A 22485-nucleotide genomic window follows, 5' to 3' on the forward strand; every position below is an offset into this window, starting at 1 on the left:
CAGGAGAATGGTACTTTTCTGACTACATTGTGCCAAATGTAAAGTTTGGTGGAGGGGGATTATGGTGTGGGGTTGTTTTTCAGGAGTTGGGTTCGGCCCCTTAGTTCCAGTGAAAGGAACTCTTAATGCTTCAGCAGATCAAGAGATTTTGGACAATTTCGTGCTCCCAACTTTGTGGGAAGAGTTTGGGGATGGCTCCTTCCTCCCTCCCCAGCCTAAAGCCTACTGTGATCTGATACTCTTTATTAAAGGACTCAGATCAGATGATGGGGCTAACAGGTCATGTTGTACCAATAAACTAATTCAGAACAGCCTGCCACCCAAAACTGTCCTGCCGACAGCAGTCCTATGGTCAGAAACTAATCACTTAAAGGAATAGAGGACAGCAAAACTGATAAAGTCAAACAAAGTAGCCACATAAACATGCAGCCTGATAATCTGTTAATAATCCAACTAATAGCTCAATCAAAAAGGAATATGACTATGTGTACACCTCAATCAAAACAGACAAGCCGGATTAAGGGCATTCTGAACACAATTTCTGTCTGATTGAATGAGGTGGGTAATATTGTAAATAATCCACCATGTAAATGATTACATTCCCAATAAGAAAAACTTGGGTAAAAACATCATTCCAGATCCGACAACAAGAACATGAAGCTGGTTCTTTAGCAATGTACATTGTTTATTTAAGGTAGAGAAAGGCAGGAGAACACTCTATACTTGTTTTGTTGTATAATACGTTTTGCCTTTTTGTGTTTGGACTGTTTCTGGATTTCTGGTTTTTCCCTTTTGTCTTTGCCCTCTGGTTATGGTTGCCATTTTGTACCTTTTTGCTGTTTTGGATTTGACCCACACCTGTTTACTGACCATGATTCTTGTCAAACCCTTGGATGTTAAAGCCTCATCTCTTGGTTTTTACTGCAAACGTCTGGCCCTTTCTGTCTCGTTACATCAGGTCTTTCAAAGTTTCAGGTTCAAATTGACGCAAAGTAATGATGGATTTCTCAAGCTTTTGACTCACCATAAGACATTATTTCCACAAAGTAAAATACATAATATGTTAATTTTTGGCTGGTGTGAAGAGCTAAATTTGAAATTTGTGCAGATCGCATTTGGAAACCATGTGATCTTGTACAAAACTTGTTTCCAAAAAAGTTGGGAAACTTGTTAGCAGTGATGAGAAAGTTCTATTTGACCAAAAAGTATAAATATAGCCACAAGAGGCAATTATAGGGGTCCAAGCACTATCAGCCTTCTTTAGCACTATAAGCCTCTTAAATTTATTTGTTCTTGATAATTAGTAATAATCAGCATCTTACAAGGCTCTCAAGATACAAACTTCACATTGATGCAAGTTGTCCTTTACTTTCAAGACACAAACTTCACATTACTGCAAGTAGTCCTCTGCCTGGGCAAAAACAGCTTAAGCAGGATTTGAACCCAGAACCTTCTGATTGGAAGGGGGGAGTTTTCATGGTGAGACACTAGCATCATGTGGCAACAATATGTTTTTGAGACAATTTATTGATAGAGAGCAATAAGGAACCAAGCAGCATTTTAGGAACTAGTTCCCAGCTTTTCAACTATTGTTTTTTTGAATAATATAATTAAAACTAATTCAAATACATCCTTAGTTTGTAATTTTGTATTTTTTGTTGTCTCTCATAATCAATCATTGATGTATTTGTAGATCATTAAGAAAAAATAAGCCAGATGGAAGCTTGGTAGAAAGCATGACTTTCAGAAATATCTGCAGCGCAGCAGCAATTTTTGAAACAGTTTATTGGAAGAGAGCAGCAAGGAACTACTCACCATTTTAAGACAAAGTAGTAGCATAAACAAATTTCATGTCACTGGTTTTTTAAGAAGACACTTTCTTGAGATTAAAATAAATAAGCACATATCCACTTATACAAGTTTCCACTTAATTTCTACTTAAATAAGTACATATAACTTGTAGAGCACGGTCTAACACCTATTATGAGGAGTCAAACCCGCAACCTTAATCTTCAAAAGCAGAAGTCTTCAGGGTGAGCTACAAGAGGCCCACTGCAGAGCTGTTTTTTGAGACAATTTATTGGTACAAAGCAATAAGGAACCAAACACCATTTTAGGAAATAGTTCCCACCTTGCAATTATTGTTATTATTGAGTACTTTAATTGAAAAATAAATCATTGTTTACCCTCAGTTTACCATTTTGTATGCTTGTATGAAATTGGTTGATATCCCATTCTTGATCCATAGGGTCTAATATGAAGTCGGCCCATCCTTTGCAGCTATATCAGCTTCAACACTTCTGGAAAGGCTTTCCACAAGGTTTAGGAGTGTATTTATGGGAATTTGTGACCATTCGTCCTGAATCGCATTTGTGAGATCAGACACTGATGTTGGACGAGAAGGCCTGGCTCGCAGTCTCCGCTCTAATTCATCCCAAAGGTGTTCTGTCGGGTTGAGGTCAGGACTCTGTGCAGGGCAGTCAAGTTGTTCCACACCAAACTCACTCATCCATATCTTTATGGACCTTGCTTTGTGCACTGGTGCTCAGTCATGTTGGAACAGGAAGGGGCTGTCCCCAAACTGTTCTCACAAAGTTGGGAGCATGAAATTGTCCAAAATCTCTTGGTCTTCTGAAGCATAAAGAGTTCCTTTCACCCCACACCATAATCCCCCTCCACCAAACTGTACACTTCGCACAGTGCAGTCAGGCAAGTACCGTTCTCCTGGCAACCACCAAACCCAGACTCGTCTGTCAGATTGCTGGACGGAGAAGCGTGATTCATCACTTCATAGAACACGTCTCCACTGCTCTAGAGTCCAGTGGCAGCTGAGTTGCTGTTGTTCCCATCGCTTCCACTTTGTTATAATACCACTGAAAGTTGATTGTGGAATATTTAGTAGTGAGGAAATTTCATGACTGGACTTGTTGCACAGGTGGCATCCTATCACGGTACCACGCTGGAATTAACTGAGCTCCTGAGAGCCCCATTTTTTCACAAATGTTTGTAGAAGCAGTCTGCATGCCTAGGTACTTTGTTTTATACATCTGTGGCCATGGAAGTGACTGGAACACCTGAATTCAATGATTTGGATGGGTGGGTGAATACTTTATAGTGTATATAGTAAGTGGAGCTGATAAAATGGATAGTTAGCATAGAAATAAGGAGGTGGTCATAATGTTATGTCTGATCAGTGTATATTTGCAATCAATAAATATGTATTATTTCAAACAACTCATGTTTTTATTCAATCTTAGATAAGAATAATTACATTTTAGATTGTAAGGCAGTACAGTGAGAATTGTAAGAGCCAATTTAAGCTGATTCAAGCCAAATGTTATACATTTTCTCAGCTAATAATTGTCAGTGTACATTTTAATTTTGTACAATATCAAGACATACCTGACAAATTTGTGGTTCCTTGTTTCAGAATAGGCTAGACCAAACTGATTCATCCACAACTTGTAATAACACTGTGCTTAAAAGGCAGGATTTTTAAAAATAATTATTGACCTCGAGACTTCCACGGTTGTTTGGAGACCATGTTTGAGAAAATGCAAACACATTTAAGGAAGACATAGCAAAATACCAGTTTTCAAACTCTGATGATTTATAGAAAAACAATAGAGTTTTTTAAAGGACTTATATTAGCAAAATTGCCACATTCGGTGGAATAAATAAATTGAGAAACTTTCTTTGCCATAAGGTAGATAATGCCAAGCCTATGACCATAAGTATGTTTGAAGTCTTAATTTGCATTAATGCAAAGATATTACCCTTACTGATTCTGTGGTCAACATGGGTCGAATTTCAAAAGATTAAACGATTAAAATGAAGGAAGATCCTAGCAAAAGCAATAGGGTTCCATGCTGTGTTACATCACCTTTCCTTTTGACAACACCATCTGCGGACTGAAGACACCAGTTGACCCAGTTTTAAAACAGAATCATAATAATATAAAAAATCATACTGTGCAACCCTTTGGGGAAATTCACCACACATTTTACACATAGGCAGGCAGGCCAGTTTACAGGGACACTCTGTAATTCATGTATGTTCAGTTTTTAGTTTAGCAAGACAGGCACAACATTTAATACCAGCTCACAGCCATTAATCGTCCAACACACAGATAAAATACTTAATATTTATTGACCAATCAAAACTAAGATAATTATACAAAGAGGTGAAAAGTGCTACCTTTCTTGAGTGATGAAGTTTAGTTTTTGTATATTTGGATTTCTTTCTACAATATCTTTTTAAAAGTAGGTGAAAAAAGGTTAACATGTAAATAGTTATTGTTGGCAAACAAGACTTCAATTTCTGGCCAGAAATTGGTGTAGACTTGTTTAGTGTTATTGACTGTCATAACTGCTATAAGAGCTAAACGACTGTCTATATAGGAAGTGACCAAGCACTATGGTCAATGTTATGGAGCTATGTTTGTTTGGCCTTTATAAGGCCTTGATTTGTATTAGATGTGGGGTCTCAAAAGGGGATTTCGTACTCAATTACTTTTTGATTTAGCTATAGTAACAACAGATTTTTAACAAATAAATCAAAAATACCTAGGAAACTTTAAAATACTTGGACAGTTATCATCCTAGAATGGGAACTCAAGAGAATGGTGTAATCCTTAATGACAGGGTTGGTGTTGTCTTTAAAGCAACTAGATGCTTAAAAAAAGTACAAGAGAAAATATAGTGCTTGTGACTAATTTTTTTTTGTCTGTGGAGCTTTTCTTTCAGTGTCAATGGCGCCTTCGCAGATGTGGAAGTTACCCATGGCACAGGAACTAATACATCCGTATATCCTGACATCCCCTGGCTTCTGGACTGCGCTTGTAACAATCTGGGTCACACTTTATTTTGAGAAGTCCTTTGTAGATGATTAATAAAACCCTTAACAGAGTATCAGTAACACATCAACAACATACCTGTGAAGTAGCAGTAGCGTATATATGTCTTGAAGATGCAACAATGATTCAGTACTTACATTAACTAATATCTATAACAGCTTGTTGAGGATATTGAGATTGTTTATATTAGACATGTTACATGTTCAATGAGGTCTCCAGTTAACATCTACAAATATGAATTTGGACACTCCAAGTAAAGTGAAAAACAACTGAATTCGGCAGATTATAATTATTTACACAGTTAATTAAAAATCTCTTCATAATCTACTGAATGTATTGACTGCTGCTACGTCATTGGTATGTTGATATGTTTAGTGCTTACTTGGTTCTTTAGCTTCATATACCAAACCTGAAGTACGAAACCTGGATGTGATCTTAGACTCTGAGCTCTGTTTTATCCCGCATGTAAACACAGTCACTAAAGTAGCTTTTTATCATTCTAGAACAATTGCTAAAGTTTGGCTTTTTCTCTCTCAGAGGGACAAAGAGAAACTTGTTCACGCATTTGGTACAAGCAGACGTGATCACTGTAATGCTCTCCTTACTGGACTTCCTAAAAAACTATATATCCCTTACAACTCGTACAATATACAGCAGCGTGCATCGTAACAAAAACAAAAAGAGAGATCACATCACTCCCATTATGAAAGAACTGCACTGGCTTCCTGTATCATTCAGGATAGATTTTAAAGTTCTGCTACTAGTCTTTAAAGCTCAAAACGACCTAGTATCTGCTTACATCACAGAGTGTCTGTCTTTTTATATCCCGGCATGTAATCTAAGATCTGCAGATAGTGGTGTTCTACAAATACTCTCTGTAAATTACAGACAACAAAGAGACACTTTCAGTTATTCTGCTTCTAAACTGTGGAACTCAATTCTACCTTTTATTAGACAGTCGAGCTCAGTGCTTACTTTTAAGAAGCATCTAAAAACACATCTCTTTAACTTAGCATTTAATTAAAACTGTATGTCTCGGTATTTATTTTCTAATTTGATCTTTTTCCATTTTCTTCTGATTCTAAATAAATAATAATGATTTCTTGTGTAATGTATGACGGTGTTACTCTTGGAGGGAGGCAAGCCAATGAAGAAGTTCCAGGGAGATGTGAGACCATGGTGCACAGGGATAGGCAGCATGTGGAGGAGGGCATGGGGCCAGGACCTTGTTGTGTGAGTGCATGTGTTGCAAGATGCAATAAAGGCACGGAGGTCTGTCTCCCTGTCTGCCTGCGCAGAAAGTCCAGAGTCCTAGTTACCCTTGGATGCCCCAAAAATGGGGAGGCATGCCCCCATAAATCACTGCTGCACTGCCGTGGGCACATACACCTTTCCAGGACGGCTGCCTTTGGGATCCAGTGCCAGGAAATGTTAGACCAGACAGAGGGAGGTAGAGTGGGCCAATTCCACCAAAGCTTTGATTTTGGCTGGTTTCATGTGTGAGAACACATGGAACACCAACTTTTCCAGCTTAACATAGACTTAACATACAAGCAGGGATCTGCCTGAGATGCCTGATATGTTCCTTGAGGGACCAGCTATAAATGAGTATGTTGTTGAATTAGACATATGCATACTGAACCACAGTCTCCCTCACTGTTCACAAGCCTGAAGGGCACTAATACCCAGTAGGAATGATGAAAGTTGCCTTCCATTCATTCATTGTAGGCACTGCACAAGATCAGCTTGGTGAATAGGGTGGCTTGCTGTAGTGCCTCAAGCACTGTCAACATGAGAGGCAGGGAGTAAGGATCTTTGACAATGATGTCATTAAGACCCCAGTGATCAATGCAGGGAAGTCAGAAGTGTGGGATAAGGGCCATGGTCCATGCTAGGCTAAAAGCTTACCCTAGCTGACCAGCTCTACCATCCCTCTTACTCTCCAGTGTCTGCTCATTGGACAATAAACTGGACTACATCAGACTCCAGCAGAATACCCAGCAAGAGTTCAGCGACTGTCTTTGTTTTGTGCCGACAGTAGCGCAGCTCTGGTGGGAAAAACACACAGAGGAGGCAACACGGAATGCGGTAATAACTCTGTGCTTGTTGCAAAGTACTGCTCTCCACTGGTGGAGTTTGTGATTGTCAGATGCAGACAATTTTATTTGCCACATAAATTCTTTTCTGCGTTTCTAACAGTGGTCTATATTCCTCCCAGCATGAATGCCAGGGAGGCAGTCTGTGAACTGTATGGAGCCATCAGCGGACCGCAGAACATGCATCCAGACGGGCTGTTTATTTTCACTGGATATTTTAATCATGCAGATCTCAGGTCAGTGCTCCCAAAATTCTACCAACATGTGGACTTCAAGAAAGGGGCGTCAAGAAACGTGGTGTCAAGAAAGGGGCGAATGTGCTGGACCTTGGTTACACAAACATTTTCAACACATACTGGGCAGAGCCCTCCCCCCACCTCGCTTACTCAGGTCATATTTTTGTAATGCTGATGCCCAAATACAGATTAATCATCAGACACTCCAAACCAGACCAGAAATTAGGTGAAAACCTGGCAAGCAGGTGCCATCTCTGCTTTTCAAGGTTGTTTTGAGGAGTCTGCATGGGGCGTGTTTAGGGAGGCTGCCACTGACAGTGATTCTGTTAACTTTGAGGAGTGTACAGCGTCAGGGATTGGCAATATTGATGATGTTACTGTTTCCAGGACCATCACTACATGCAAAACTCAGAAGCCGTGGATGACTGCTGAGGTGCAGACGCTGCTGAAGGCCCATGACTCAGCCTTTAGGGCAGGTGACAAAGCGGCCCTAAGGACACAAAGGGCCAAACTGTCACAAGGTATCAGAGAGGTGAAGCACGCGCACACTCAGAGAATCCATGGACACTTCCAAGATACTGATGACACGCATGTGGCAGGGCAATCAGGCCCTCAGCAACTACAGGAAAAAATCTCCCACCACACGCTGCATCCAAAAAGCTACTAGCATTGTAACTGACCCCACACACCCCTCACATGAACTGTTCTCTCATCTGCCATTTGGAAGAATGTACCGTATCTCCAGCTCACTTTGAGCTTATTCTTACATTCTGTAGTTTTCTCCATTTCTTTTTTAAGTATTTATACTTTTTGATTGTTAACTCAGGACACGGTTGTCACTTTGGACAGCTTTCAAGTCATAGGGGCGGACAGGACATCAGAGAGTGGTAAGAGAAAAGGAGGGGTGCTGGCAGTATTTGTGAACAATAGATGGTGTAACTCTGGGCACATCACTATTAAGGAGCAAATCTGCTGTAAGGACATTGAACTGTTCGTCGTTAGCATGATGTCATTCTACCTACCAAGGGAATTCCCGCATGTCATCGCAATAGCTGCATATGTTCCCCCCTCTTCTAATGCTGATGCTACAGTACAGAGAATTGACCCTGGACTTTGTGGACTGGTGTCTAAGGAACCACCTCCTTATCAATGCTGGGAAAACCAAAGAGATGGTGGTGGATTTTCACAGACACAGTCACCTCCTCCACCAGTGAACATCGAGGGAATGGACATTGAGAAAGTGGGCTCTTATAAGTACTTGGGTTTTCACCTTATCAATAAACTGGACTGGTCAGAAAATACTAGTACACTTTATAGGAAAGGCCAGAGCAGACTCTACTGCTCAGAAGACTGAGGTCATTTGGAGTGGAGGGGGCACTCCTGAGGACCTTCTTTGACACTGTTGTGGCATCAGCCATCTTTAATGGAGTGGTCTGCTGGGGTAGCAGCATCTCAACTTCGGACAGGAAGAGACTTGACAGACTAATTAAGAGGGCCAGCTCTGTCCTAGGAAGCTCCCTAGACCCAGTGCAGGCGGTGGGAGACAGGAGGATGTAAGCCAGACTCCAGCTCCCACCCCATCACTGAGACTGACAGCACTGGGAAGCTTCACCTCAAGTGTGTGAAGGAGGCTATCACAGGTCCTTCCTTCCTGCTGCTGTTAGACTGTACAACCAGCAGTGCTCCCAGTAGAACCCTCCTCCACCTCCCATTAGACCTCACACACCTACAATACAGAAACTGTGGAATTCATCACCATTTACTGTGTGCAAAATAATCAACACTCCATGTGGAATAAAATATCTCTATAGTATAAAGAATTTTTGTTTTTCTATTTTTTGTGCAATACGAATGCAATGTGAAATTCGGGTAAAATATCTTTAAAGTGTAAAGATTTTGGCTTTTATTTATTTCTCATTCTTTATATTGTTAATTTTTGTGAAGGAAAAAGTATATATTTATCTTTTTTACTTTTAGTGTCATTTATATTGTCTGTATAATTACCAGTAACAAACTGTAAAAACCTTGTTAAGTAATTAACAAGGTTAATTACTTGCTTGTTAATTCTTTTCTTGTTACTTCTTTTCCTGAGTGCCTTGCTATCCCTTTGCTGCTGTAGCACTGAGAATTTCCCCATTGTGGGACTAATCAAGGATTCTCTTCTCGTCTCTTATCTTAGCCTGTGGGCTTCTGGGAACTGGAGTTCCTTGAGCTAATAGAACCTTGCTGTCATCACCCTCTGCTCGCAGCCAGTGGCATGGGCTGGACCATTGTCTTTGTACTGTTCAATATTCAAATGCAGGCCAAAGTAGATGTATAAATCACTGTTTTCTGTTTTTGTTAGCATTTTATCTACTTTACCAACTTTTTTTGAAATTGAGTTTGTACTTACAGGCCTCCCCAGGTGGCTCAGAGGCCCTAAACAACTGCTTATATTATTTATAGCAAGAACAGTTTTTACTCTCAGGACATCAAAATCTTTTCGACATTCTCAGTAACCTAACTGTGCATCATCTCTTCTGAATATCACTGAATATCAAACCTTATGATTTAAGATCAAATTGACAGAACAATCACCTGAGTTTTTGCAGTTTACAGTGTAAACTCTTCAGTCCATCAGACAGCAGCTTCACTCCTGAATCCTGTATGTCATTGTTACTGAGCTCCAGCTCTTTCAGGGAGGAGTTTGCTGATTGTAGGGCAGATCCCAGATTTTCACAAGCTTTTTCTCCGAGATTACAGATCGCTAATCTGCAAAGAGATTACAATATCCTCACAATGGATTTTTGAATGGACTAATAGAAAAAATCCTTTGTCTTGTTTGAGACTAAATACTAGAAACATGTATTAGTATATTTAATATTACTGGGATTGGAGTGAGAGATACCATAGAACTCAAAAACCACAGGAAATAAATAATACAGTTAGTATCTCAAAGAGCAGTTTATTGTTTCATGTCATCTTAACTTTGTCAGTCAAGAATAAATTCACAGAAAACTGACCTGAGTGTCTCCAGTTTACAGTGTGAACTCTTTAGCCCATCAGAGAGTAGCTCCACTCCAGAATCTTGCAGATCATTGTTACTGAGGTCCAGCTCTTTCAGGGTGGAATTTGCTGATTGTAGAGCTGATGCTAGTTTCCTACATGAAATTGTTGTGAGATGACAGCCAGCTAGTCTGTGAAGGCAAGGTCAATACAATACATGGTACAGCTTACTCAGGGAAACCTGAATGTGATGATTACTCATCAATTTATCTTTGCATCTAAAACAGGTATACAGAATATTCAGCCTGATACCTCATCCTCATGATCCTGTTTAAAACAGTAAACCTGGGCATTGTTTTTTTCTCTAACTATATGCTACCTTTATATAGACATACACTATATTGCCAAAAGTATTCGCTCGTCTACCTTCACATGCATATGAACTTAAGTGACATCCCATTCTTAATCCATAGTGTTTAATATAATGTCGGCCCACCCTTTGCAGCTATAATGGCTTAAATGGCTCATCCATGTCTTTATGGACCTTGCTTTGTGCACTGGTGCGCAGTCATGTTGGAACAGGAAGGGGCCATCCCCAAACTGTTCCCACAAAGTTGGGAGCATGAAATTGTCCAAAATCTCTTGGTCTGCTGAAGCATTAAAAGTTCCTTTCACTGGAACTAAGGGGCTGAGCCCAACTCCTGAAAAACAACCCCATACCATAGTCCCCCCTCCACCAAACTTTACACTTCGCACAATGTAGTCAGACAAATACCGTTCTCCTGGCCACTGCGAAACCCAGACTTGTCCCTTGGATTCCCAGACAGAGAAGCATGATTCGTCACTCCAGAGAACACCTCTCCACTGCTCTACAGTCCAGTGGCGGCACTTTACACCACTGCATTCGACGCTTTGCATCTCACTTGGTGATGAAAGGCTTGGATGCAGCTGCTCGGCCATGGAAACCCATTCCATGAAGCTCTCTACACTGTTCTTGAGCTAATCAGAAGGCCACATGAAGTTTAGAGGTCTGTAGCGATCGACCCTGCAGAAAGTTGGTGACCTCTGTGCACTTTGCACCTCAGCCTCCACTGACCCCACACTGTCATTTTATGTGGCTTACCACTTTGAGGCTGAGTTGCTATCGTTCTCAATCACTTCCATTTTGTTATAATACCACTGACAGTTGATTGTGGAATATTTAGTAGCAAGGAAATTTCACATACTGGACTTGCACACGTGGCATCCTATCACAGTACCATGCTGGAATTCACTGAGCTCCTGAGAGCGACCCATTCTGTCACAAATGTTTGTAGATGCAGTCTGCATGCCTAGGTGATTGGTTTTATACATCTATGGCCATGGAAGTCATCGCAACACCTGAATTCAATGATCTGGATGGGTGAGTGAATACTTTTGGCAATATAGTGTATATATATATATATATATATATATATATATATATATATATACATATATATATATATACATATATATATATATATGGAGATTCACTCAAAAGAGGCCCCAAATATTCTGTAATAACTCTCACTAGGACGAAGCAATCTGAAGGAAACAAAAAGCAATGTGCTCCTCAGTTCATGGAGCTTCGAACAAGCTGGGATGCCCCTGCATCAGAGCGGTAGGGTAAGCGCTGGACAGCCGTCGCAATGTTTAAGGGAAATCACCTCCAGCATTGCATGTAATGCAATCAATTAGACATAGGTCAAGGTATGTAGCGTATTTTTTAGGTCCAGATTGCTTTATCCGAACAGGAGTTACAACAGAATATTTGGGGCCTCTTTTGAGTAAATCTCCTTGTACATGTACATATAATATTTATTTATTTATTTATTTAAGACACAAAGATAAAGTTTAGAACAGAACTATATACTGAAAGAAAAATTTGTGAATTTGTGAAAGAAGTATATTATATTTTTCAGACAGCATATCATGCTGTTCCAGTGTACTGAAACAAGCATTAATGAATGGAGTAAGAAAAAAATGTTATCAGTGGCTTCTAGAATTAAATTACAAAAATATTACCTGAGTATCTCCAATGTACAATGCAAATTATTGAGACCAGCAGAGAGCAACTCCACTCCTGAATCCTGTAGGTTATTGTTGCTGACATTCAGCTGTTTCAGGGGGCAGTTGGCTGATTGTAAAGCAAAGCAGAGCACTTCACAGGAGTTCTTAGTGACATAACAGCCATCTAGTCTGCAAAGGAATAATAAACTCAGTACAGTTAAAACAGTTGATGTGAAATCAAATATCACAGAAATTGAGTTTTTACTTGTTTAATTTTTTATGCATATAAAACATTTTTTTTCCTAATTTAAACTGCTATACAGACAAATGTACAACTTTTCTTAAATAATGAAAAGTTTTGTGAGAATTTTGTCTACTTATGAGTTTGTCAACACTGTTGTTTAATTAACTTATTGCTAGTCTGTCTGAAAATACAATTGAAATTATTTGTCATATAGTGTTGAACAATGAAACTGTAAGACTGCACCTATTTCAAATGAGTTTGCTGCAATGTTTTGGTTTTTGGTTGTTAAAGCAATTTAAACCATGGTTGGTGTCTGAGTACTTAGTCAGAGCATCCCATCCTCATGCCCAATCAGAATATGCATATGCAGGCAATGAGGTCATACCAAAGGACAGTCAGCAAACAGTATCAGCTTCATAAAATGCTGATTGACATAAATGAATATATTATTGCAGTATTTCTTTCTTGATGATTGCAGTTAATGGAATGATACTGTGAAATGATGAAAGTTTATAAAATTGTTAAAGTGGTTTAATATCAAAGTATGCTCATGTGAGAAATCTGTTTATAGTAGAATGTAAATATTTAATATTGGCAGATCCAGTAAACCCAGTAATAGGTGTGTGATATGCTGGTGGGTTAAGTGAGAAATGTGAACGATGGAGGCAGGAGTAGAGATGCAGAGGCAGTATTTTATTCATACATACATACATACATCATCTAAACCGCTTATCCTTCTGGGTCGCGGTGGGGTGCTGGAGCCCATCCCAATTTAGCATGTCCAATTAGCTTAACTGCATGTTTTTGGACTGTGGGAGGAAACCCACGCAGACACGGGGAGAACATGCAAACTCCACACAGAAACGACCCTGGTCGCCCGGCCGGGAATCGAACCCAGGCCATTCTCGCTGTGAGGCAACAGCGCTACCCACCGCGCCACTGTGCTGCCCTTTATTAAAACAAAAATCATATATTTTGAGCTTCCTACTCTCAAAGCACAAAATAAAGCCTGTCAAGCTTTCAGTTTTCTCTCTGGCTTGTCTTTTCCTCTGTGGTTTTATGCTTCCTTTCTCTCAGGTCTCTCTCTACTGAGAAAAATAGAGACATATTAGTAGGTTGAGAAAGAAATACACACAGATAAGCACTGCAACTAACCAGTCTGCTGTCTCACTGGCCAGCTCCTCAGCCCACAGACAGCAACCCAGCCAAGCCCTTGCTGCCACAAGGTGCGAAAATCAATGACTTAGGATGGCCCTCCTTCTCACCCACCACCCAAGTGTGATGTTAGCCAGTGTGGGTGTCTGTTAGCCAATGTGTCCATAAGCATTCTCCTCTAAGTGCACTGGGCTGTTCAGTGACAATGTTTTAGCAGCAGTTGATGAAGTGGTGCTTCATGTAGCTTAGAGGAAGCATGTGCTATGATTCACCGTTCTACTGATGGTAGCATTGTGTGATTGTGGGAGACCTAGTTAGTAGTTGGAATTTGATATGGCTAAATTGGGGAGACAATTGAGGAAACAATGCCAAAATAAAAGAAACTGACAACAGAGTTAGAGACATGGAATATTGAGAGAATATACAGAGACTTTTTAGCAAAGCTTCTCTGCATCTTTTAGAGTCCCAGTGCTGTAGTCTATGGAAAGAAATGTATGTGAATGCACATCTGAATAAAGTGGTTCATGTCCTACCCTGGTTTATGAGCACACTTACTGGGTAAACATTGTACAGCCTACTTATTAGACTGCAGTGTACACAGATCAAAGTTCAGCAGCCATTTTTTATGAATTTTTGTTATATCCTCTGGCCTTACTCTGAGTTTTTACAGGAATTTACTGACCTGTTATCTAGTTTAATAACAATCTCGAATAAAGTAATAATTGTTGGAGAGTTTAATATCCACATAGACAAACCACAGGATCTGCTAAGTAAGGCATTTGTGTCTATTTTAGACTGTTTTGGCTTCACTCAAAATATTATGGGGCATACTCATTACTGTAACCACACTCTAGACTTAATATTGACCTTAGGTATAGACATTAAGCATTTGGCCATCCATCCTTAGACCACAGCAGTGTCAGATCACCACTTAATCTCATATGAAATCAGTTTTAGTCATAATATATGTCCATTACATTTACATTTACATCATTTAGCAGACGCTCTTATCCAGAGTGACTTACAAAAAGTGCTTTGTCTATCCAGAGAAAGTATCTTCGCTAGTAACCAATAGGTTAGTTACCATCCACACGCTATAGTGCTATGCGTACTATAACATCGTCTACACCTAAAAGCTTTATTGAAAACCTTCCAGATTTTCATCCTTAATTAGTTGTCCGTCTGAACATAATGAATTAGATATGCTGACTAAATGTTTGGAAGACACTTTTTGCTCTACTTTAGATAGTGTGGCTCCACTAAAAAGTAAAAGAATAAGGCAGAAAAGGCTCGCTCCATGGTACAATGATCAAACTCGAGCTATGAAACAGACTGTTAGGCGATTAGAGCGTAAATAGTTTTCCAATCTGCCTGGAAGGAGAGTCTTACAGACTATAGGAAAGCACTAAAGTCAGCACATTCAGCTTATCTCTCGTCAATGATGGAAAATAATAAGAATAATCCCAGACTACTATTCAGTACAATCTCTAAATTAACTAATAATCAAAGGAAAACATTATTAAAGGAAACATATCCCTACTGGTTTTACTTGATCTTAGTGCAGCTTTTGACACAATAGACAATTCCATTCTATTAGACAGGCTTGAAAAACTAGTAGGAGTGACAGGTAAAGCTCTTTCGTGGTTCAAATCTTACCTTAGTGATCGCTATGAGTTTGTTAATGTAAATAGTGAACCATCAGCTCCCACAAGAGTAAAGTATGGTGTTCCACAGGGCTCTGTCTTAGGATCTATATTTACCTTATATATGCTACCACTAGGTTCATCATTAGAAAACATGGCATCAGTTCATCATTAGAAAACATGGCATCAGTTTCCACTGCTACACTGATGATACACATTTATATATTTCAGCTAAACCAGAGGACAAAATTGAACTTAATAAGATAGAGGACTGTGTAAAAGACATTAAAGAATGGATATCAGGTCATTTCCTTTTACAAAACTCTGACAAAACAAAAGTTCTTCTTCTGGGTCCAAAAGCTGCTAGGGATAATCTGCCTACTTTTAATCTCAATAGTTTCTCAATTGCACCAGGCACATCTGTAAAAAGCCTTGGTGTCACGATTGATCGCGATCTGGCCTTCGGTGAGCATATTACCAATATTACCAGAATCGCTTTCCTCTACCTGCGTAACATCGCTAAATTAAGAAATGCACTGTCACTACAGGATGCAGAAACGTTAGTTTACGCCTTTAACATGTCCAGATTAGATTACTATAACACTCTGCTTTCTGGTTGTTCCAGCCAAAACCTTAACAAGCTTCAGTTAGTCCAGAACGCTGCAGCCAGAGTTCTCACCAAAACCAGGAAATTTGACCACATTAGCCCAATTTTATGTACCTTACATTGGTTGCCAGTCAAATTCCACATTGAGTACGAAATTCTTCTGCTGACGTATAAAGCTCTGAATGGTTACGTCAGGGGAAAGAGCCTTTTCATACAAAGCCCCACAGCTTTGGAATAGCCTACAGTCAGTGTTCAGGACTCAGACACAGCCTCCATCGTTAAGTCTAGGCTAAAAACTTACCTGTTTAGCCTTTGGTTAATTAGTTTTTCTGTTAGAAAAGGTGCAGATCTGGGGGTTCACGGACAGAGAGTCTCATGGTAATCTGGGAATGTTGGTGCTGTCGTCCCACTGCTCTTATGCATTTCACTCAAGTTTGTTGATGATGGAGCAGAGGGGCGCTGACTTTTCAGGGAGCCCTCATGTCCTTGTTACCTTCTGGCTCTCCCTCTTAGTTATGCTGCCATAGCCAGGCCTACCGCTGCACTCTGTCAACTCTCTGCTCTGTTCGGTCACCCATAACAGAACTAACTATCTGTCCCCCTTATCCCCCCCTCCCCGCTCCCCCTCTCTTTTATTGAGATGAGCAGCTGCTCGTCCCAAGAGGGTCTGATGTGAACACCACTCAATCCCATCCCAGGGGGGTCTGATGCGGCCGGCCCTCCGTCCTGTGTGGTCCTGTTGCTTCGTCTGCCAGGATTGGATGGCCTGCTCGTGTGCATCGTAGAGCCTTGTGCTGTGTGGATCCTTCCTTGCAGTGTGGTCTTCACTGTACAAAGGACTCTTAACTCCATACCCAACACTGTACAGAACTGTAAAATTGTATCCATTTATACTGTTTTGTGTCTGTGCTGTTATCCGGTGTCGACCAGAGGAGGATGGGTTCCCCTTTTGAGTCTGTTTCCTCTCGAGGTTTCTTCCTCCTGTTCAGGGAGTTTTCCTTGATACTGTCACCATGACTTGCTCACTGGGGGCGTGGACCCGGATTCTCTGTGAAGCTGCTTTGTGACAACAGCTGTTGTAAAAGATGCTATATAAATAAATTTGACTTGACTTATATAATAAGGAGATTAAATATACCATTCAGCGGAAACCTTCAAAGCAGGGATTTAGCTTTAAAGATAACCCCCAAAACTGCTGACTGCAGACACAAAGGTAGCACATTGAACTATGTCTAGCAAATTACAGTGTGACTTTTTTTTTCCAAGATGTGTGCAGAAATTCTACAATTGCTTTTCAACAGCAGCGATGAGGAGGCTGGAGTGTGTTGTGGCCTGCTAGATAGCAGTATATAAGCTCCCCGAACAAAAATTTGTCACCTAGCATGTTTAAGCATGTCAACGCTCAGACCGACAACCCAGTGCTATCTTCTTGCTATCGTCCTGCTAAGTTCCTAAATCAACCAAAAGCAGTAAGTTCCTGCAATATCATGGCTACTGCTGGTTTCTTTGCCTGCTCAGAGTGTGGCATGTTTAGTTTAATTCCCTTTTCCACCTCTAGCGATAATGATAGTGGCTGTGTTTATGCTAAGTGCCAGCTAGTTAGCTTCCTGGTGGATAAGGTGGACCAGCTAGAGGTGCACATCCAGGATTTATTAAGGGACAGACAGTGTGATTCACCACTAGCAGCCCCGGGTGCCTTAGCGAGAGTCAGCACCCCCTCGACTCTGGCGTTAGAGCCCTCACAGCAGGGTGAATGGGTGACGTCTCGGCGACATAGCCAGAAAGCTAGGGCTAATGCTAACGCTGAGGCCAAAGCTAGCCCACCAGAACACCACACTCCTCCGATTCACGTGTCAAACAGGTATGCCCCGCTCAGCAAAACACCTGCTGAGGAGCCTGATAAAAGTGCTCTGGTTATAGGAGACTCCATAGTTTGACACATGAAATTAGCTACTCCTTTAGGGGCGCCAGCAGTAACAGTTAGCTGTTTACCGGGAGCCAGAGCGCTGGACATTAGACTGTTAGCTAATAAGAGATATTCGAGGATAGTCATTCATGTAGGGGCCAATGATATTCGTCTGCAGCAGTCTGAGGTAACTTAGGGTAATATTAGAGAGGTGATTAAACAGGCCCAGACGATGTCCGATGCCGTAATCTGCTCTGGTCCCATCCCAATGCGGCGCGGTGCTGAAGCCTACAGCAGACTTTCAGCGTTAAACTGCTGGATGTCCAAGTGGTGTTGGGAAAATGAAGTGGGCTTTATAGATAATTGGTTACATTTCGAGGGCAAGCCTGGTCTTATAGGTAGGGATGGTGTCCACCCCACGCGGGAGGGTGCTGCTTTACTTTCTTGCAGCATAGCACATAGTCTTTTAGTTAGTCGGCAGAGTAGTGTAAACGGCTGCTGACAATCCAGAGCCGGGACCAGGCTGCAAACAGACAGGCTAAACCGACCATCTGTGAACCGCCTTGAGGCGTCACCTAAGTTCCACTGTATTGAGACTGTGTCTTTGCCCCAAATTAAATCTAAATCTAAACGTAGAATAACTCAATCAGCCCGTTTCAACAACCTAATCAATATTAAATCGTATTCAGATGATAGCAGCAACACCTCAATTCTAAAATTTGGGTTATTCAATATAAGACTGGATCAGTACAGGTAAGTATAAATAGTCTCAGGCCGCAAGGCCACAGGACTATACTCCTTTTAGCTTAGCTCTTACTCCCCTTTTCCCTCAGTCTCCTCGCAATCTGAGGTGAGTATCCTTGAGCTAGCCCCCTTCTAAACCCTTCCCCTGCCTCTTATAGGGTTAGCCCCACCCCTGCATCACCTGAGCTGAACCATTCCACTCTGCAGGGGTGTTGCTGTCCTATAAGAGTGGATTAAGAACAAGGATGAATAAAATCATAATTAAATCTCACAAGGCCTTAATGCGTGAAATTACCGGTGGGACATTTCATACAGTGCGCACATTTACTAGCCTGTCTCACTCTGTCTTCTGTGCCCTAGGTAGAGACATCACCCCTCTCATGAGCTAGCCGTGGGCCCTCCGGCACGCTCATGAGTGAGCTCCGTCTGCTCTGCCTCCCTTTTGCTGCTGGTGTTAGGAAACAGACAACAGGTGAGTATTACAGGTAGGTGTTCAGGTAAGTATCACACACACAGTCCTCTGGTGATGGGCAACACGTTTGCCTCATCACAGTAACAAGACTCGCTTTATCAATTCATTTTAGGTGAAAATACTCCGGTGTCACAGTAAACCGATCTTTTAATAGAATGACATTTAATTAGTGACACTGATGTCTATTAAAATTATAATAAGCACAAAACACTGAAGGCAAACAATTTTCATCAGGTAGAACTGAGTGGCTCTGAAATCACTTTTTACAAACAAGCAAAGTTTCAGTTTAAGATTTATTTGCAACTTAGTTACAAGTTTAAGTTTAATAAAAACTTGCATTAATTTCAGGTTCACAAATGAGTTTTCCTTAACTATATTGCATCTGTAGGTTTCTGTTCATAACTATAAACTAGCCAAAACAAATTTACTATAAAATGAAAGTGTTTGTATAAATTCAGAAAAAAGACACGTCAGTCACAACTGCATATGTGTACATATTTCTATATTTCTATATTGTGGTTTATTGGACTCTCCTGGAATTTTGTGCTGCTGTTTGTATAAATTCAGAAAAAAGACACGTCAGTCACAACTGCATATGTGTACATATTTCTATATTTCTATATTGTGGTCTATTGGACTCTCCTGGAATTTTGTGCTGCTGCACTGATGTTGAACCGTGTGCTGCACTGAGTCGGTATGACCAACAGGTCAAAACAAGCTCAAAACTAAGTTCCCCTGTGCCCTGATTGGTGTACTTACTTCACGCTTCTTTCATTTTGACATGTTATGTTTTTATGCACACATAAACCAAAAGGAACGACAGATTTCTCATAATGCAGTCGAGTAAAAAGTAAGATATTTGACTCTGAAATGTAGTGGAGTTAAAGCAAAAAGACACCCAAAATGGAAATACTTCAGTAAAGTACAGATACACAAAAAAAACTACTTAAGTACAGTAATGAATTATAATACACCTTGTTACTGTCCACAACTGTACACTACACAGTTATCACCTTAAGTGCACGTAATTGTTATGCATGTTCCACAGCTAAATCATTTCTGACAACAGCATCATTTCCACCTCTGTTAAATGATTTCAATTGTACTTTGTGCCTTCTGTCCTTACTTCCTAGTAGGGCAGTTCCAAATGACTCAGTCTGTGTTAATATGCACTGGAAATTCCCACCATTTAGGAAAACAGGACACGTGCCACCCATTTTTGAGCCTGCTAAAAGCAACTACATATTTCACCCAACAGAACGATGCAGGGCGTGATGTGGGTAACTTCCCACATTGTGCAGTGATGTACAATATGACTGACTTTCCACCATTGAACTTTTCAACCATGACAGTTTCCAGAGCTGACCTTTGGTGGTATTGTAAAGTAACCACCTTAAGACCAACCTTACCCAAGAATCGGAAGGGCACATGCGCCCTTACAATTCTTACTATGCCAGTAGCTATAATTACTTTACATGACAACGCAACTCACTATAGGACCAAGAGATCAATGACTGTTCCTGGCAGCTTCGATAACATCATTTACACCGATGCCATAGGGGTCCCCAGAGGGCTCCCTGAAGAATTCAAGGCAAGAAATCAAATAGCAGCAGGCTTGGAATCAGTCTTATTTTGGTGGTCAACCATTAACAAGAACATAGACTGGATTAATTACATCTATTACAATCAACAGCGTTTCATCAACTACACTAGAGACGCGGTGAAAGGATTGGCTGAACAACTGGATGCCACTAGCCTGATGGCATGGCAAAATAGAATAGCACTGAACATGCTCTTAGCAGAAAAAGGAGGAGTATGTGCCATGTTCGGCGCTACCTGCTGCACGTTCATTCCAAACAACAAGATGGTTCAGTTACAAAGGCCTTACATGGCCTTACTGCCTTGGCCAATGAACTCACAGAGAATTCAGGCATCAACGATCCATTTTCCAAAATGCCTGACTCCTGGTTTGGGAAATGGTCAGGATTGGCCAAATCCCTGCTAGTGGCCGTGACCACAGCTGCAGGACTTTTGGTAACTTTGGTTGCTGCATCATTCCATGTGCGTGAGGCCTTCTGAAGAGGCTCATCGAAACGGCCCTAATGAGAAAGGACGCAGGAAACGTATACAAGATGATGACGTCTGTTGAGCAAGACGACGATGACGACAACACATATGAAGCCCCATCAGATCTGCCCCTAGAAACCTATGATGTCTGATTGCTCTGTTACATGATTGGGCAGAGCTGATGTACTGGTTGACCTCTCGCTCTGCCCACTACCTGTCCCCTCAACTGACGTAAAGTCACTGGGGCAGAAGAGCAAGATCCTGTATCGTCTACAACTGTTTGTGTTTTCTGCAACTATGTAACCTCATTAATCATTCTTATTAATTGTCTTCATTTGATCATTAGTTGCTCAACCATTTAGTTATTCAAAAATGTATTCTGCATCTATTCTTCAGTTATTACATTCTTATACTGTGTGTACCTTTATTTTTTTTAATCCTCATTTAATCTCCCCTTGGGTGCCACTTCCTTGTGTCTGAGGACCCTAAGCCATTGGCAGTCATTTCCTTGTTACATCTCCTTGAGTCTGGCTTGTTTTAATACCGGTTGCCCAGTCGCAAGGAGTTGGGGCTTGGACACTGGTAAAAGCTATTAAGGCTGAGATGGGACCGGAAGGGTCCACCTTGGGACCGGAAGGGTCCTACTTGGACAAAATGGCTTCTCTGGGACACCTGATCTATTGTGGTCATTTAAAGCTCATATAATGGGGTCATAAGGCTTCATGAGATAGGACGGACCAATTAAGCTGTGCCCCTTATTACTGAAACTTGCCCATTCCTTTCAAGTTCGCCAGACTCCTAATCTGGACTACGAATTTATTTAACGTATGTCAGTTTTGTTTATTGTTATTATATGAGGTCTGGGGACACAGGGTGTGGTCACCCTTGAGGAGGGAATATGGATGTGGATAATCTTAGAAATGGGATGATTTAGTCTTAGAAATGGGATGATTTAGTTTGACATATACTCACAAGTAAGCCTTATACTCACAAGTAATCCTTAAGTCTTATATATCAGTATACTTATGATACTCACCATATATTATTCATGAGAAACCAACAAAATTTTGTGGAGCTCATGGTTAGGGAACCATGAAACGGGGGAATGTGGAGTTTTAATAAAAATTTTCCTTAAAATTACTACGTTAAGCATTAAGAGAAGTATAATCATACAAAGCTGATTAACAAAAAAGCATACTCATCCTCGCACAAAGGATAGGCCTTGAATTGGGTTTGCTAGGGTTTTTTTTGCGTTGGAAAGTCCTTGAAACAGACCACCAAGAAAGCCGGTAAGGACCTGTAGAAACCGGTTTTTGGAAGCCGTTAATGAAGCAAGGGTTAAAGGGCCTTGGGAACCGCAAGTGATTACATCAGATTATATTTAGAACAAAATCTCAGTACAGAATATTTTAGATTATTTTAGAATTTAAACCTCATTATGTCG

The 22485-nt window shown here is 40.7% G+C and overlaps 1 protein-coding gene across 4 annotated transcripts in view; it reads right to left on the reverse strand.

Moving 5' to 3' along the window:
- Positions 1 to 22485, reverse strand: part of LOC118826306 (NACHT, LRR and PYD domains-containing protein 12-like) — a 59800-nt gene that overhangs the window by 13970 nt on the left and 23345 nt on the right. For 3 of the 4 annotated variants that reach the window (XM_036597236.1, XM_036597234.1, XM_036597237.1), the window contains 3 exons: positions 12219 to 12392; positions 10190 to 10363; positions 9765 to 9938 (listed from right to left, as the gene is read on the reverse strand). The exons of the other annotated variant lie outside the window; for it this stretch is intronic. In XM_036597236.1, the coding sequence (XP_036453129.1) occupies positions 9765 to 9938; positions 10190 to 10363; positions 12219 to 12392 (522 nt within the window). The remainder of the gene's footprint in view (positions 1 to 9764; positions 9939 to 10189; positions 10364 to 12218; positions 12393 to 22485) is intronic. 4 annotated transcript variants of the gene reach the window in all.

Source organism: Colossoma macropomum, unplaced genomic scaffold, assembly GCF_904425465.1.
Source record: "Colossoma macropomum unplaced genomic scaffold, Colossoma_macropomum, whole genome shotgun sequence".
Classification (NCBI taxonomy): Eukaryota; Metazoa; Chordata; class Actinopteri; order Characiformes; family Serrasalmidae; genus Colossoma; species Colossoma macropomum.